At 40.0% G+C, this 18,211-nt stretch overlaps 1 protein-coding gene across 1 annotated transcript in view; it reads left to right on the forward strand.

The window, feature by feature from the left end:
- The first annotated feature begins 2,016 nt into the window (after positions 1–2,016).
- ZNF292 (zinc finger protein 292) overlaps positions 2,017–18,211 on the forward strand; it is a 95,097-nt gene continuing 78,902 nt past the window's right edge. The window contains exon 1 of the mRNA XM_010834674.1: positions 2,017–2,232. Within this exon, the coding sequence (XP_010832976.1) occupies positions 2,065–2,232 (168 nt within the window). The 5' untranslated portion in view covers positions 2,017–2,064. The remainder of the gene's footprint in view (positions 2,233–18,211) is intronic.

An 18,211-nucleotide genomic window follows, 5' to 3' on the forward strand; every position in this document is an offset into this window, starting at 1 on the left:
GGGGGGGGGATGAAAGATACCAAATAAAAGTGAACGATTTAGTAGTCCAAGTTGGGGCACATTTGCAAGACAGTGATAATGCTTAGAATCAATTTGTTAATCAAATCTTTTTGGTTTTAGGACTATCATGGGCAGGAAGTGGAAATGATCCACACTCTCCGGCTTTTTTTTTATGCCAATAAGTGGATACATTTCTTTGGGATATATTTTGCTTTCTTCTCTTTTTTTTTCTTTCTTTCTATATATTAGGTGTGGTGTAAGCCATTATACTTGAAAGTATGCCTTGCTGGCTTTTGAAACCTTAGATGTTTTGGATTTACTGGTAGCTAATCTCATATTTCTCACTTTTTATATTTTCACTGGCATCCTACCATAACATACATTGGAGAAATCTGGTTTAGATACCTAAAATACTTCACTTGGGCACATGACCTACAAATACTAAAATCCATTAGCTGCCTTTATTGTTGCTTTTTAGCTCTCAATGATACTTTTGTATCTTTGTTCCTTAGCCTTTGAGTGTACTCCACAGACTTTTCTATTCCTAAATATCTGAAGAACCTGTGTTGTTAATAGGTAATATCAGCACACACATACTGTATTATTATTTAGCTGATAATAATTTTCATAAAGGATTCATTTTGTGCCCACTCATATAATGGCAGTTAAACATTGCCATCACTGATGCATTATAAAACATTCATTCTGGACAACACACTGTCTAGAATGTTTTCTACTAATACTAGAAATCTCTAGATACCTCATCACTATCATTGTTTCTGAATTTCTGTAGACCAGTTGTAAGGAAGATAAGCCTTTTGTCTAATTTTAGACTACTAAAAAATATTTGTTTTAGTCTGAACTTTAGGCTTAAGCACTTGAATTTTTGTACTACTTTTACTGTTTTGTTCAAGTGCCAAGTATCCATTCTTCTCAGGTTGTAAATAAAATATGGTTCAGAATACCATCTCTATTTGCAGCGCCAGGAAAAACTGCTGTTAAAACTTATAACTCGATAACCTTATTCTTTTAGCAATTTTACCTCCGTTGTGATTTTTAATGAAGTCCTTATTGCTTTTTTTTTTTTTCCTTGACCTACTTTCAAGAGCTTTCATATACAACGTGTTTTCAGTGATGGTGATTTCTGTAGTGTGTAGGAGAGTCTTAAATCGCGGTGGAACAGATTAGTTGGCTATCATTTATTCCATAAATGTCTTCGTGGTTTCAAATCACCTGGTTCCAACGTCCACAGTTTCACAGTCTGTAATCTTTTAAGCTCTGCTTTTCATGGGTTTGCTCCGTTCTCCAAACTGAGGACTGACTGGACCTCATTCTGCTGTGATCCAATTGTTACTTTTCTTTGTTGCCTCCACCCCCTAGAGATTGTATTTTCAAGGGAGATGCGTTCTTGGGGCTGCAGAGGAGAGTGGGACGAGATCTGGTACCTCAGGCAATAGGAGGAGATCCCTCCTTCGCATGCCGGTGAAAAGCTGGGGACAATTTTGACAGTTCAGTCTCGCTTTTGCTCTCGGGCTTGTGGTCCATGGGTCGGTTTTACCTGCTCCCACTTCGCCTGCCTCTGGCCTGCCTTCGGGCCAATAGCAAATGCAGCCCTTACTCCACCCCACCCAGAGCGCTCCCTCACCCGTTCTCTTGGGGAACTGGGGCATGTGTCCGTAGAAGACTTCGGGGACTGGGGAAAGCCACGCCGGGATTCGGACGCTCGAAAGGGCAGCCCCTCCCTAAGCTTTTCCCCGCGTCGCGGCACCCACGTGACCGAGAACAGGCCTCCACCGGCCCGCCCCTTTCGTCCGCTGCTGCCCACTTCCCGCTCGCGGTAAGTAAACCGCGGTTTTCCGCACCGCCCAACCCCGCCCTCCTTCTTTCCCCTTCCCTTCACCTCCCTCCGGCTCCCTCGCACCACTCTACCCGCCCCCATCCTCCCCACCGGGCCCTTTGTACGTGCTCGGCGGCGTGCGAGCGCGCCCGGCACGTGACCCCGCCGAACGTGGCATTGTGTTATCACGTGACCCAGGTGCGTACGCGACGGAGCGGGGTGTGAAGATGGCGGACGAAGAGGCCGAGCAGGAGAGGTTGAGTCGCGGCGGAGGCGGCTGCGCCGCGGAGCTGCAGCTCCTAGGCGAGCGGCTCCAGGAGCTGGAGCGGCAGCTGCGGGAGAGCCGGGTGCCGGCCGTGGAGGCGGCCACGGAGTACTGTCAGCAGCTGTGCCAGGTGAGGGCGCCTGGGGTCCCCTCCCCCTTTCCCCCTGCTAGAGGGGGAAGAGGGCGAGCGAGCGCCTGGCGGCCGAGCGGTGGTCGGCGCTGCCTTGGCATCGTCGGCGCCGCCGCCCTGGCGGGAGCGGCGAGTACCAGGAAGACGCCTTTGTGTGGTTGCCGTTGTGGCGGTTGTTGTCGGCTGGGGGAAGGGAGTTGTGGTCAGGATGGAAAATCCCCCCTCCTCTTTCCTTCCCCGAACTCGGGACTGCGCGGTCCCCGAGACGGAGAGATGCAGACGGCGAGGTCTGGAGCCCTCCCCTCTGTGGGAGAGGGTAAGCGTGGAATGGAGGCCAGGTTCGCTTCCTCCTCTTATTGTGCACTGGGGATTACCGCGCCCCGCGCCTCTGCGCCCCTGCTTCCCACTCCGACGGGCCTGCGCCCCCACTGGTTTGATTCCTTTGCCTCCGCTAGCTTGCTTTCATCCGTCCCGCCCCCCGGTCCCGTTCTCGCTGTCTCCCGGCCTTTGTTGTTCGAGTTTCGCTTTAGGACTGAAGGGGCCTTTGTTGATGTTCCGAGGAGCAGTCCCCGCCGACCCCTTCTAGCCTGCGATACCTTCGGGGGTAGGGGGGCGGAGATTGTCCCCTCCTGCCTTTACTTGCTAGGAGCCCCGCTTCCATGGTAGAGGTTGCTCTCCTCGGCGGAGGAAAGCTGTGTGTGTATCCTAGGGTCGAATGTCTCTATGGGGTGGTTCTCCAGAGTCCGGTTCTCTTTTGCTTTCACCCTTGGAGGAGTGTGTTTTCCTCTCTGCCCTTCCTCCCTCGTCTACCCACCCCCTATCACTTAGAGCCGTCCCTGTTTGGCCTCCCAGTGGAACGGAGATGATTATGTGGACCCGTGCTCAGGTCAGTTTCAGGCCTTACCCCCTTTTTTTTTTTTTTGCAACAAGGACACTGCTTTCCAGTAACTGCGTTCTAACCAGGATTTGGAATGTTAATAGCACTGTTTGATAGAAATCGGGGAGTTTGTGTCTACATTTGGACTTGATTACATACCCTCCAGTTAAGTTTGAATTTAAAGGTGCTGCTGCTGGCTATGGTGAAAATTTTGGTTAAATTATTTTCTTGAGGAAGCAAAAGAATTTATACGGGTCGCATTTCGAGTTAGCTTGTGAACACATTATAGAGAAGTTGTTTCGGAAAGATACTTAAGGTGGAACAATGGTGGGCCGTTTTAGCATATCAGAGTCATCACATTTTCACTTAATTTTTAGCCTCCACGTTCTGAAATCTTTACAAGATCAGGGATACTTGATACCATACTCAAAATTCTCCGTTGTTGTTTGCACCTTGTTGTCACAGATTATTTGATAGTGGTTCATTTTCTTGAAACAAGCAAACCAAAAACAACTTTGTGAGACCGCAAGATGACTTTCTGGGAATAAATGCTATGTGAAACCCACCCTGTTAAAGTAATATAGGTCTGGTGAATACCTATGGCATAATTAGAGATTATGTCATTCCTTTGAATCCTAGGTTTAAAGAATTGTTGAAATTTACTAATTTCACTATCCTGACTGTAACCACTCATTCCTAATTGGCCTTGTAGATATTAAAGTTTACTTAGATTTTTTTCTTTTAAAAAGCCACAAAACTTTAGTAAGATATGCATAAAAAGAGCTCTTTCATTTGTAAGTGAAGTTAGCTTTTTAGTCCGTGAAAAGTGTATCTTAGCTGAAAGACATTTTTCAGGTAGCAGTTCCCACTGATGGATTTAAGGCTGATTACTGTAAATACTCTTGACCAGCTGTAATTATAAGCAGAATTAATAATTCTGGGAAAGTGAAGTCTCATGCAAGTCGGTCTTCATCTGGAGGGTGTGCAGCATAGAGAGTTGTCACTTTAAAATGATTTTTCATGTATGAAGCAGTCTTCCTTTTTTGTCAACATGAAAGAAATTTCCTGTAGCAGTTTTAAGTGTTCAGTCTTACAACATGTACTTTGTTTATACTGACCAGTGCTACTTGAAATAGTAATAAAACAAATGCTGGGTTTGTGAATTTCAAAAATAATGAAGTATTGCAGGCACTAAAATCCCGCAATAATGTAACTGCATTTAAAAGTGGTCTCCATTATTTGAATATGAGGGTGTATCTGATGTTTCAGATCCGCTATAGAACATTTTCTTTATGTGTGTGTGTATATATATTTGGTTACCTGTTTGGTCTTGCCAGATGGGAGGTAACTGGAAACAATTGTTTCTTTAAAATTGTATCATAGCCGTTGTTACTTAACATTTCAGATAGGAATTGAGCAGAGCAATGGTTAACAAACAATTACAGAATTTATTAGAGCGGTCTAAAAACAGTGCTAGAAATACTAGGAGCTAGAAATTGCATCTACCTTTATTATTTAGCTTTTTCTCTCAGGTTTCCATGTAAAACTGGGATATTCACATGCTTCAGGAATGCAAAGATGAATAAATATTTGTCAGAGTTAGTGTGCTTCAGAGTTAACATTCTGTGAGTGTTGATGCTTAGTGCTTGTGTAATCCTCATTGTTGCATTTATTTTAAAATACGACTTAGTTTATATCCTGAATTTTTTACCTCAACAAAAGGTGAATTCTGGAGAATGAAGTGAAACCAACAGAAATAAAGTTGCTTACTCTTTTCTGTTATAGATTTTTCTTTCTATTTGAATGAGGTATAGGAGAGTAACAGATTTCTTGAGTTCTGAGAACTCTTTCATTTCTAAAATAGAAATGAAAAATGTTTAAGTTCTTCTTACTGTTAACAGTATTGTTTTGCTCTTTATATTGGGTTGCTTCCTGGAAGCATGCCTCACTTTTACATGAGCATTTGCTTTAAGCTTTAAAGGAAAAGGAGGGGAAGATGGTAGAGGATGGGTACATGGGAGTGTCAGTAAAGAAAAATCTTAGATTTCTTTATATCTTTATAAGCTAGTTGTAATCTGGATAATGCTTACTTTTTAAAAAACCAAATTAGAATAAAAATATCTGTTATCATTATTATATATAAAAACTGATTGTAGTTGGGACTTGGGACTCTTTATTGTATTAGACTAGACCAGCATTCACTCACGCATTCAGCATTATTATTGAATACCCGCACCGTGGACCAGGTAACCATGAGTGTGGTCCTTGGTCACAAGGATTCTACAGTCTCTGGAGAAAGACAAATAATTGCAGCAAAGTGTGATTTATATCTTTTATACGAAACACTGTTTATTTGGAAGTTTCAGCAAAGGCATTCCAGTAGAAGAATTGTTCTGAAAGGATTTTAAAATGACTGTTCATTTAAAAAGTTATGCCATTGTAATAGTTGAAGAATGAGTTGTTGGAGCATGGTGTCTGTTGACAGCATTATATACTGGACTGGATGACTGCTTGATGAATGAGTAATGACTGTTTTTTGGTTATTATCAAAACTGATGACCATTTTAAAATTTTTTTTTAAATTTTATTTATTTGGCTGCGCCAGGTTCAGTTGTGATATGAGATCTTCAGTCTTCATTGCTACATGTGGGGTACTTAGTTGTGGCATGCAGGATCTAGTTCTTGAGTTGGGAGTGTGGAATCTTAGCCAGCGGACCACTAGGGAAGTCCCTAATAATTATTTTTAAAGGTGGAATTGCTGTTGTGGAAATTCAGTTGCATATCATACACACACACACACACACACATATCTCATACCTTTGTTCATACCATAATTCATATAAGCAGTGCTTCTCAACTAGGCATAGTGCTTTTCCCACTGCATTTCTCCCTTCAAGGACATTTGGAAATATGTGGGTCAGTTGTTTGGTTACTCCAGTGACTGGGGTTGTGATAACTGGCCTTTAGTGCTCATGGGCCATGGATGCTACATTTTCTGAAGTCACCAAGACAGTTGCACACCATTGAAATGTACCGCTTTGCCTAAAGACCCACAGTTCCCTTTTGAGAAACAGTGGCAAGAAAGAAAAGGAATATATTCATGTTTTTGGTTGTTATATTCTTTTTACATTAATATATAGGTATATTAGGCTTTCCTGCTGGCTCAGACAATAAAGAAACCACTTGCAATGCTGGAGACCTGGGTTTGATCCCTGGGTTGGGAAGATCTCCTGAAGGAGGGCATGGCAACCCACTCCAGTATTCTTGCCTGGAGAATCCCCCATGGACAGAGGAGCCTGGCAGGCTACAGCCCACGGGATTGCAGAGTTAGATATGACTGAGCAACTAGGCACATAGGTATATTAAGAAATGTAGTTAATCTGGAACAGATCCAGGCCAGAGCTTTTTGACCGTTGTGTAAGTGCACACTGAGCTTCAGTGCACATTGAACATGAGCATTTCTACTTTCTTAGCACAGATTACAAGCAATTACTTAAACGGTAAAGCATCTGCCTACAATGCGGAAGACCTGGGTTTGATCCCTGGGTCGGGAATATCCTCTGGAGAAGGAAATGGCAACCCACTCCAGTACCCTTGCCTGGAAAATCCCATGGACGGAGGAATGTGGTAGACTACAGTCCACGGGGTCGCAAAGAGTCGGACGCGACTGAGTGACTTTCACTTCACTTCACTTAAACAATTACTCAAACAATTCACTTTTACTAGGTTAAAAAAGGTGACAAATTCAGCATACTTAGTTGACCTGATTAAAGCAGAGATTTGACCTTTTGATATCACTGAAATTCTGTGCTTATAAGATGATACAGGAGACTAGTAAGATGTAAACAAATAAGATTTAAATATCACTTTAGGTACATCCCTGGCGGTCCAGTGGTTAGATTTCTGCTTCCACTGCAGGGGGTGTGAGAGTCAATCCCTGGTCTCATAGGTGAGCTAGGATCTCACATGCCAAGTGGCAAAGCATTGTTCCCTCCCCACCCCACCCCCCCAAAAAAGAAAAGATTTAAATGTCACTTCAAGATGACAGTTGAAGAGAGTCAAAAGGCTGTGTATCACTAATATACTTGCTTTATTTTTTATTCTCTTTTTAAATTGAAAATGTGGTATGTTAAAATGATTTTTTAAAAGACGAACACTGAAAACTTGATCTCCTTCCCACCCTAGGTGTCCAGTCACCTTCCACAAAGACAGTCCCTTAATAGTATTTTATGGATCTTTCCAGAAATGCCATTTACTCTTTTAAGAAAAAATTTAAAAATGAAGGCATAGTGTACAGTGCATCTTTGTTTCACACACACACAAAAAAAGGTATCTGAGAGCATTTTGTAGCTGCACATGTAAACCTGTGGCTTTCTGTTTTAAATTGTATATTGATTCTAGTCTGTGTCTTAATCAGTTAATTGTTGGTGATTATTTAAAAGAATAATTTAATTTCACCTGCAGTAGTTTCAGTAGAATTCAAAATAGGTAGTAAGCACCTCAGCCTGGGGTATCAGAAGGCTTTATTGAAGAGATGGGATTTGACTTAGACCTTAATGCCTTTATTAAAACTATGTTTAGTGCCTTATTGGTGTAAGAAACAAAAATGAAATTAAAACTGTTGAGAGCTACTCAGTTAAAATTGTGCAGTTACAGTATATCTTTGTATATGTTTCTTTCATCTATTTGATACAAGTTGATTCTTTTGTCTGCATGTTTTGCTTCCTTTTAATTGTAGTGGCAAGAATTTTGAAAATTCTTAAAGTTCTCCTTGAGAAACCAGACTTGATTGATAGAGACTATCTTAATTTGTAGGTCACTTCAAATCAGAAGAAAAGATGGCTTGCTTGTTAATTAGTGATAATTACTTTAGGTATTGAGGGAGTAATAAGTCATTTAAACTTCAAAAGTTTAGGTAATGCTCAGGGGAAATAATTTAAGTGTTCATAATTAGAATGATTGCATGCTAGAGACATTAAATTCCGCTTTCCAGAATATACTTTTACCAGTTTTAGCAAAGGAAAGCTTTACCAAATTTTGCTTGTCTCCTTCTTAACACTTTTTGGTCCTAACTTAAAATAGGGGAAGGGAAGATGTATTCTGCAGTTGCTATTCATAATATTTTATATTACTAACTTGCAAAACCAAGGATTTTTAAAAATACATGGTCTTAACTATGAAACTGCCGCTGCACTTACTTTCCTTGAGATTCTTTCAAAGTTGAGAAATTACATTATTTTTCTCAACTCCCACACAAATTCAGTTCATAAAATTAACCAACCAATATGTGAGTAGCCTTGCTTCTAAAATGGAAAGTTTACTTATTATTAATGTGTTTGTCAGATACCCTGTGTAACTTTTAACTATGTATTTTCCAGGAGAGTCTCTTGATTCATTGTTTATCTTTTAGCATTTAGAGTTGCACAGTGCACCTCATTAGAAAAAATGTTACCTTTCTCGCCTTACCTATATTTAGCCAAGATTTGTTAAAATTCAATCAATTACATATATATTTTTAAATTTATTTTAAACAAATATTTAAATTCCTCTTATGTGGGAGCACTAAGAGAGCTATGGAGACTTGTAGCATAGAGTTTACAAGATCTGGCACATATATTCATAGTTAAGTAATACTATTAGATAGTAAAGTACCTGGTGATACAGTAAATAGAGTGTGAATTAAGAAAAACTAGATGGAAATGGCAACCCCACTCCAGTGTTCTTGCTTGGAGAATCCCAGGGACGGGGGAGCCTGGTGTGGTGCCGTCTGTGGGGTCGCACAGAGTCGGACACGACTGGAGCAACTTAGCAGCAGCAGCAGAGCATTTTGAAATTACTTAAATTAACTAAAAATTGAACAGGAAAGGAAAGCACTGTTTATGTTGGGTCTTAAATGTGGGTAACTAATGTTAGAAGGATGAGAATAAACCTCAGAGAACTGGAACAACTTTGGCATCTTGGAGAAAACGTCAGGGGCTGAGATGAAAAATAGGATAGAAAAAGTAGATTAGAACCAGCTTAAGGGTGTAAGATCCAAACCAAGGACTTTTAACGGATCTTCGTAAGTGTAGATGATATATAGTTACCATTTCCTGAAGACTTGCGCTTCCAAGTTTGAGGTCCTGGCATATTTAGAAGTTCAGAATCTTACAGCCTTTTTTTTTTTTTTGAAATATCCTGTATCAGTTAATGCCAGGTAACTACTCAACTACAGTGGTGCTAAAAGAGTAGCCCGTTTTTATTACTGTTATCAAGTTTATGGGTCTGATGGATAGTTCTGCAGTCAGCTGGTTGGTTGTCTGAACTGAATGATCCCAGATGATCCCACTCATGTCTTGCGGTTGGTAGTTTGGTTGAGGAGCCCCAGTTAAGTTGGCTAGTCTCTGCTCCACTCTTACCCTCTACCCTCTAGTGAGGTAGCCTCAATTTCTTCACTTTGCAGCAGGAATGCCAGTTCCCTCAAACAACTGCTTTCCAAGCTTCTGATTGTGTCATCACCCACTGGCTCAACAAGTAGTCAAAATCAGCCTCTTTGGGTATAGGGAGATGTGATTTTTCAGGGACCAATTTTATAACAATCTGTGACATGTCCTGATGGTGTAATCACTCACCTAGAGCCAGACATACTAGAATGTGAGATCAAGTGGGCCTTAGGAAGCATCACTACAAACAAAGCTAGTGAGGTGATGGAATTCCAGTTGAGCTATTTCACATCCTAAAAGATGATGCTGTGAAAGTGCTGCAGTCAATATGCCGGCAAATTTAGAAAACTCAGCAGTGGCCATAGGACTGGAAAAGGTCAGTTTTCTTTCTAATCCCAAAGAAAGGCAGTGCCAAAGAATGTTCAAACTACCACACAATTGCACTCATCTCACATGCTAGCAAAGTGATGCTCAAAATTCTCCAAGCCAGACTTCAACGGTACATGAACCGTGAACTTGCAGATGTTCAAGCTGGTTTTAGAAGAGGAAGAAGAACCAGAGATCAAATTGCCAACATCTGTTGGATCATCGAAAAAGCAAGAGAGTTCCAGAAAAAAACATCTATTTCTGCTTTATTGACTATGCCAAAACCTTTGACTGTGTGGATCACAACAAACCGTGGAAAACTCTTCAAGAGATGGGAATACCAGATCACCTGACCTGCCTCCTGAGAAATCCTTATGCAGGTCAAGAAGCAACAGAACTGGACTTGGAACAACAGACTGGATTCAAATCGGGAAAGGAGTACATCAAGGCTGTATATTGTCACCCTGCTTATTTAATGTATATGCAGAGTACATCATAAGAATGTATGGACTGGATGAAGCACAAGCTGGAATCAAGATTGTCAGGGTCAATAACCTCAGATATGCAGATGACATCACCCTTATGGCAGAAAGCGAAGAAGAGCTAAAGAAAAGAGCCTCCTGATGAAAGTGAAAGAGAGAATGAAAAAGTTGGCTTAAAACTCAACATTCAGAAAACTAAGATCATGGCATCTGGTCCCATCACTTAATGACAAATAGATGGGGAAACAGTGGAAACAGTGACAAATTTTATTTTGGGAGGCTCCAAAATCACTGCAGATAGGGACTGCAGCCATAAAATTAAGACGCTTGCTCCTTGGAAGAAAAGTTATGACCAACCTAGACAGCTTATTAAAAAACAGAGACATTACTTTGCCAACAAAGGTCCATCTAGTCAAAGCTATGGTTTTTCCAGTAGTCATGTATGTATATGAGAGTTGGATCCTAAAGAAAGCTGAGTGCTGAAGAATTGATGCTTTTGAACTGTGGAGTTGGGAAGACTCTTGAGAGTCCCTTGGACAGCAGGGAAATCAGCCAGTCCATCTGACAGGAAATCAGTCTTGAATATTCATTGGAAGGACTGATGCTGAAGCTGAAACTTCAGTACTTTGGCCACCTGATGTGAAGAACTGACTCATTGGAAAAGACCCTGATGCTGGGAAAGATTGAAGGCGGGAGGAGAAGGGGATGACGGAGGATGAGATGGCTGGATGGCATCACTGACTCAATGGACATGAATTTTCGTAAACTCCGGGATTTGGAGATGGACAGGGAGGCCTGGCATGCTGCAGTCCATGGGGTCGCAAAGAGTTGGACATGACTGAGCAACTGAATTGAACAGAACGACATATCCCACTTGGGTTTATTCTCCACTGCAATTCCGGGCACTTTTATGGATCAGATTTTTATTCTGTATAGCCCCACCTCTGCTTTCTTCTCACATATATTCTGTGATATTCAAAGATGTTCAAAGATTATTAGATTTTCAAAGCATATCTAATTGCCCCTTTTCTCTCTGGTTGGCAAAAAGCATTTCATTCCTGCTTTCTAATCTCAGTCTCCAAATAGAAAGGCACCCCACCCCATCATTGTACCTTTGGAAAATGCATGGAACAATCTCTCCATTTCCCATGGTTCTTTACCTTAATGTTAAACCTAGTCTGTATTTGGTGTTTTGTGTTGTCTCTCTGCCTTACACAATTTAATAATATAGTTATTGTCCTAATGTTTGAACTTATTTTTTCTTAACTGATCAACTTCTTTTAACCTGTCATTCAGTTTGAAATTCTCCCAACATCCTGCTTTTAACCTTCTACCTCAGTGACAGTCCAGTACTCATGACAGTTTTTTTCAGGTTTGTGTTTGCAGAAACTCAAGAGTCTGCAGATTTTAGAGTTACTCAGCTCAGTAAGATGTGACTTTTTTTTATGGCATCACTTAGTTGTCCACTGAAACAAGATTATCGGACAGAAATACTTACCTTTACTATGTGTAATGCATTCTGTATTCATTTATTATTTTTTGAAAGCTGCTGTTGATTTTGTGATCCACTAATACATCATAACCAACAAATTGGAAAACACTACTTTCGGGGAATTTCTGGGCACAATTCACTAATAAGCACAAACCCAGATAGCCCTTTGTTGTAAGGTGGCCTTCTAGTCTAGTTGATTCAGAACATGCATACATTTTTATTTTAGAGGAGCATCAAAATTAAAATATAATTTAAAATTTCTTATGATGAATGCTAAAAACCCAACATATGTCCAGGGAATTGGTTTGAGAAATGTTGGTACATAGGCTCAAATCCACACTGAAGCTTGAGCCCAGTGATCTCCATGCTTTGTTACTACTTTTTTTTTTAACACTTTCACTATTCACCAGGAATTTTCTGCTCCATCTAAATTGTTCATTCCTCATTTAACTGCTTTTGTGACTTTGTTCAAAGGAGCAGTGTTATGCAGTGAAAAGTCAGATGTCTTTTGAGTTCAAATAGGAGGTCTCCAGCAATCCACACAAGGTTTTACTCATACTTTGTCTGGGGTGAGGATGAAGCTTGGCATTAGAGACTAGACCGAACAGATTGAAGAGGAAAAGAATTAATGTTCAATGCAGGCACTATTAGATGCTTTACTAACAGTGAATTGTTTAATCTGAAGACCTATGAGGTCATAGGATTAAGAACTGTTTAGTCTGTTTAAATGTTTGTTTACCCAAATTGCCTCTTAAGATCTCATCTTTGCTATATAATGCTTGTTCATTATGACATTGATTTATCAGAAAATGTTCAGTGTTGTCAGGCATTTGTTTAGGAAGACTGAGCTATGTGGATAAATGGTCAAAATGAAGCAGTTCTTTAAAACATGATTTTCAAATATATGGATAATGTATTCGTGTGGAAGATTTGGCATCCTAGTGATGGCCTGACATATAGGCAGTGTTACAGTGTGTGTTCAGTTACCTAGTCATGTCCAGCTCTTTGCAACCCCACAGACTGCAGCACACCAGGCCTCCCTGTCCCCTCACCATCTCCAGAAGTTTGGTAGGCAATGTTATTTATGTTCTAAGTTTATCACTCCTAGATACAAGCTTTATTTACTTTTTTTTTTTTTTTTTACTATTATTTATTTGTCCGGATCGGGTCTTAGTTGTAGCATGTGGGATCTTAGGGTATTTGGGCTCAGTAGCCGTCATGCGGCCTTCGTTGCTCTGCGGCATGTAGGATCCTAGATCGAATCTGAGTCCCCTGCATTGGAAGCGCAGAGTCTTAACCACTGGGCTGCCAGGGAAGTCCCAGATTTTACATTTAGAGAGAGGTAATCTAAATTTAAAAATAATAATTAATTGATTTGGTTGTCATTCCAATTAGTTTGGGGATGTTTGTTTGTTTGGCCTCTTAGCTGCCTGACCAGGGATTGAACCCACATGCCCCAGTCCGTACCCCCCACCCCCACCCCTGCTATGAAAGTGCTGAAACCTAACCACTGGACTGCCAGGGAACTCCCCTAATCAATTCTGTAGAGATACTGGAAAGCTAGCATAACAAATATTTAAATTAAGTCCTGTAGTAATTTTGACTTACCAGAGTTAATGAAGCAGATATTTGTGATTTGAGAGAAATTTATTTCCAGTAAATCAGGATGATTGTGTTTGCTTCTTCTTTTAGATGAGACATTATTGTCAAAAGCAGGCATTTAGAATTTTTACTTGTACAAATAGCTTACATTTTATGTTTTCTAGATAAACATTTGTACATATTCTTGATCATTTCCTAATTTCTGTAAATAAAAGAAATCCCATTTAACATAAACTTGAAAACATCATTATATACTTAATTCAAAAGCGTGAGTATTTATATTCTGAAAAGTGTAGATTTTTATTTTCTGAACAAAACTTGCACAAGATTATATTTCAAAAGAATAAAACATGAAGCTTAATAAAATAACTATTAAAAATTAATGGGCTTTCCAGGTGGCTCAGTGGTAAAGAATCCACCGGTCAATGCTGGAGAAGCAGGTTCAATCCCTGGGTTGGGAAGATCCCCTGAGTTGTTCAGTTGCTCATTCATGTCTGACTCTTTGCGACCCCATGAACTGCAACATGGCAGGTTTCCCTGTTCTTCACCAGCTCCCAGAGGTTGCTCAAACTAATGTCCATTGAGTCACTGATGCCATTCAGCCATCTCGTCCTCTGTTGTTCCTTCTCCTCCTGCCTTCAGTCTTTCCCAGCATCAGGATCTTTTCCAGTGAATCGAGTCTTTGCATCAGGTGCCCAAAGTATTGGAGGTTCAGCCTCAGCATCCCTCCTTCCAATGAATATTCAGGGCTGATCTCGTTTAGGATGGACTGGTTTGATCTCCTTGCAGTCCAAGGGACTCTCAAGAGTCTTCTGCAACACCACAGTTCAAAAGTACCAATTCTTCAGCACTCAGCCTTCTTTATGGTCCAACTCTCACCATCCATACATGACTACAGGAAAAACCATAGCTTTGACTAGACAGACCTTTGTCCATCCCCTGAGTAGGAGGTGGCGACTCACTACAGTTGCCTGGAGAATCCCCATGGACAGAGGAGCCTGGCAGGCTACAGTCCATGGGGTTGCAGAGAGCTGGACACGAGTGAGCACAAGCATGACTTAAAATTGATGCTTAAGTACTTTGTATCTGTAACTTGCCATGATTTATCCACTACATACATATATAACTGTATTTTGAATCTTTTTAGGGAAAGTTTTTTAAAACCGCTGGACTAAAATGGGATATTGCAGATAGCATAATAGACAGTGTGAATAAAATTTATATCCTCAAACAAATTGATCATGAAGTTCATCATCAGCGTGAAGATATTTTATAGGGAGAATATCTGAGTGCTTGTAGGAAGAGTATATGAATGCTTGTCATAAATTACTGCTTCTTAGTAATTCAGGATTAACCCCAGTAGTATGTAAAATTGAATATGTTGGCAAGAAATGAGTCAGACTTAGTATATTTAGTATTGTGACCTATTTAGTATTTCTGAAAAGGCAACCTAATGTTGTACATGCTACCTAAAGAGAAATTACTAACACCCAAAAAGACGTTTGAGGATTTACCTATCTTGAGTGAAAACATGTAGTGTTTGGTACCCCCCTCCCCCCAGAATCATCTTTTATTTTACTTGATGGGAAAACCTACCCTCTAGATTCTTTCACATATACTTTGCTTGACAGCCCATTAGATACTGTGAATTAAAGTATTAGAATTCTAAGGGTGTTGATTTTAATTTTCATAAAAATTGTTTATTGTGACCCTTGACATGCTACCTATGACTTTCCTGTTTCTTTATTGAAATTGAGATGCTACAGACTTTTGTTGGTTGTTACAAGAATTGATCAAAGGCATGATTATGTAAAGTGATTGTTGTCATATAAAGTACCATTTTAATTTACACTTAGAGACTACTTTGGAAACACCTTTGATGTTTTATATATGATAATGATCTAGCATAATTTTTTTCATTAATACTATCATTTCCAGGTCATCTATTATCACTCTGAAAATAGCATTAGATGACTGATTTACCAACTTGGTTGAAGCCTACATTTTAGAGAACGCAGGATTAGATTTTATAATAACTTATGAAAGATCTTTTTGTCTTTGGAGAAGGGGTACATATTACTCAATGTGTGTGAATATGCCAGGAGAAGAGAATTGACTTTGCAATTAAAATCTTTCCTTTGTCCAAAATTGTAAGACTGGGATTTGAGAGGCTGGGATGAGAGAATCTAGTATTACCTAGTAACCAAAAGCATAGATTTTGAGCTATGATTTGAATTCCAGCTGTCTTCTGTGGGACTTCAAGCTTGGTTTTGGGCCTCTGTCCTCATCTCTAGACTAGAAGTAAGAATAATATCTGCCTTAAAGCTGCTATGATTAAGATATAATATATGTTGGGTGCTTTGCATATCATGATGCTGGAAGCACACAGCAAACATTAGCTATTATTTATAATACATTTACAAGTATGAGATCTGAAACTTTCCCTCATAAAAGAATATTTTTCTGTCACCAAGTCAGGTCTGACTCTTTTCGACCCCATAAGAGAATATTAATCTTAGTAAAATACTATTTAGCTTCTTCTCTACTGGTTTTCAAACTTAAGAAAAGAAATGAGGGAACTCTCTTTTCCTTCTCCTCCCCCCCTAAAATCTGACTTGAAATCTTGATGAGTAAAACAGAAAAGTTACAGCTGTGAAACAGTTTGGTAAGTATAAGAATAATGTAGAAAATTAATAACACTGTTGCCAGAGATTGTAAAGGGAGTTTAAGCATTGTTCTCTTCAGATGTTATTTTCTTCTCAGATGGTTCTTTTTTCTTTCTTTATTCTACTGCTGCTCTACACTCTCCCAAAAGAGAATGAATGACCTTGTCTTAGAGGCATTAACAAAGCCATCAATGAAGTAATATATTGTATTTAATTTTTCCACACTAAATAAGCTCATTTTTTGGTACTTCAGATTTAAAATATATTTACTTCTCTGGAAGCAGGGCACTGATGTAAATATGTCTAAATAGAGAAACTATTTTATCAGAGAAACAGTAAATGTTAAATAATAGTGAAACTTACACATGGAACAGTCCCACAAGTATACTCAGTGTTTGTGGTTAATTCTTTCTGAAAATTTATTGAGAGGACCTAGACCATCTTGTATATTCCCTCAAATATCATATTTTTCTCTAAATTGTTTATTTTCTTCCTTGGATTTGAGAAGAAGTGACTGTTACCTGGCAAGAGGATCTTTATATCTGTGACCTTCTTAGATAACCTTTCTGCTAACCCTAATCCTTGCTCCAGACTGGATGGTCTTTTCACCTGTGCATCTTCTCAGAGAACCTTTCCACTTTCCTATTCCTTTACATTTTTCTTTCCATCACTTCTCTCCTTTAGCTTATAGAGATGTGTGTGTGTCTTTCTTGTCTTGTTGCTTTGTTGATCATGTCTTCAGGTTGTCTTCCCTTTTTCTAACCCCTTCTCTCCACATATGAGATGTCTCCTATCCTAAAATTTATTTTCTTTTTAATTTTTAACTGGAGGGTAATTGCTTTATAATGTTGCATTGGTTTCTGTCGTACAACAGTGCATATTAGCTGAAAGTATCCATGAAATTAAAAGACACTTACTTCTTGGAAGCAAAGTTATGACCAACCTAGATAACATTAAAAAGCTGAGACATTACTTTGACAACAAAGGTCCATCTAGTCAAGGCTATGGTTTTTCCAGTGGTTATGTACAGATGTGAGAGTTGGACTGTGAAGAAAGCTGAGTGCCAAAGAATTGATGCTTTTGAACTGTGGTGTTGGAGAAGACTCTTAAGAGTCCCTTGGACTGCAAGATCCAGCCAGTCCATCCTAAAGGAAATCAGTCCTGGGTGTTCATTGGAAGGACTGATGCTGAAGCTGAAACTCCAATACTTTGATCACCTCATGCGAAGAGTTGACTCATTGGGAAAGACCCTGATGCTGGGAGGGGTTGTGGGCAGGAGGAGAAGGGGACGACAGAGGATGAGATGACTGGATGGCATCACCGACTTGATGGACATGAGTTTGAGTAAACTCTGGGAGTTGGTGATGGAAAGGGAGGCCTGGCTTGCTGCAATTCATGGGGTCGCAAAGAGTCGGACATGACTGAGCGACTGAACTGATACATATATATAACCCCTCCCTCTTAAGCCTCCCCCTGCACCCACCACCATCCCATCCCTCTAGGTCATCACAGAGTGCCGGGCGGGGCTCCCTGTGTTACATAGGAGATTCCCACTAGCTATCTGTTTTGCACATTGTAATGTGTTTGTGTCAGTGCCACTTGATTAGTCTCACTTTCTCATTCCCCAGCTGTGTCCACAAGTCCATTCTCTTTGTGTCTCTATTCCTGCCCTGCAAATAGGTTCATCAGTACCATTTGTAAATGTGTTTCTTTAACTCTTGTTTTCTAGTCTTTCTTGCCAGGCTTTGGGAAAGTACCCCACATGTTGTCTTTTGAAAATTCTCTTCTTAAGGTGCTTTGCTTGGCATATTTGTAATACTTATAAATTTCAGACCCAGGTAGCAATCCAGCAACTTAGACTATTTCATATGCCTGCATGTTGTGTTTAATAAAATTTAATTGTCAACATTTTAAAAATCATAAGCTTTCATGTTGACATGAGAGTAATTTCTCCTGGAGAATTAGAAAATTGGGTAATATTGGACTCATTCATGGCTACAAGCTGAAGTAATGCTTGCTCAGCCTCTGTTAGCATTTTAAAATGTTTGACCCCATTTTAAGTTGCTCTCCCT

Source organism: Bison bison, unplaced genomic scaffold, assembly GCF_000754665.1.
Source record: "Bison bison bison isolate TAMUID 2011002044 unplaced genomic scaffold, Bison_UMD1.0 scf7180017864035, whole genome shotgun sequence".
Classification (NCBI taxonomy): domain Eukaryota; kingdom Metazoa; phylum Chordata; class Mammalia; order Artiodactyla; family Bovidae; genus Bison; species Bison bison.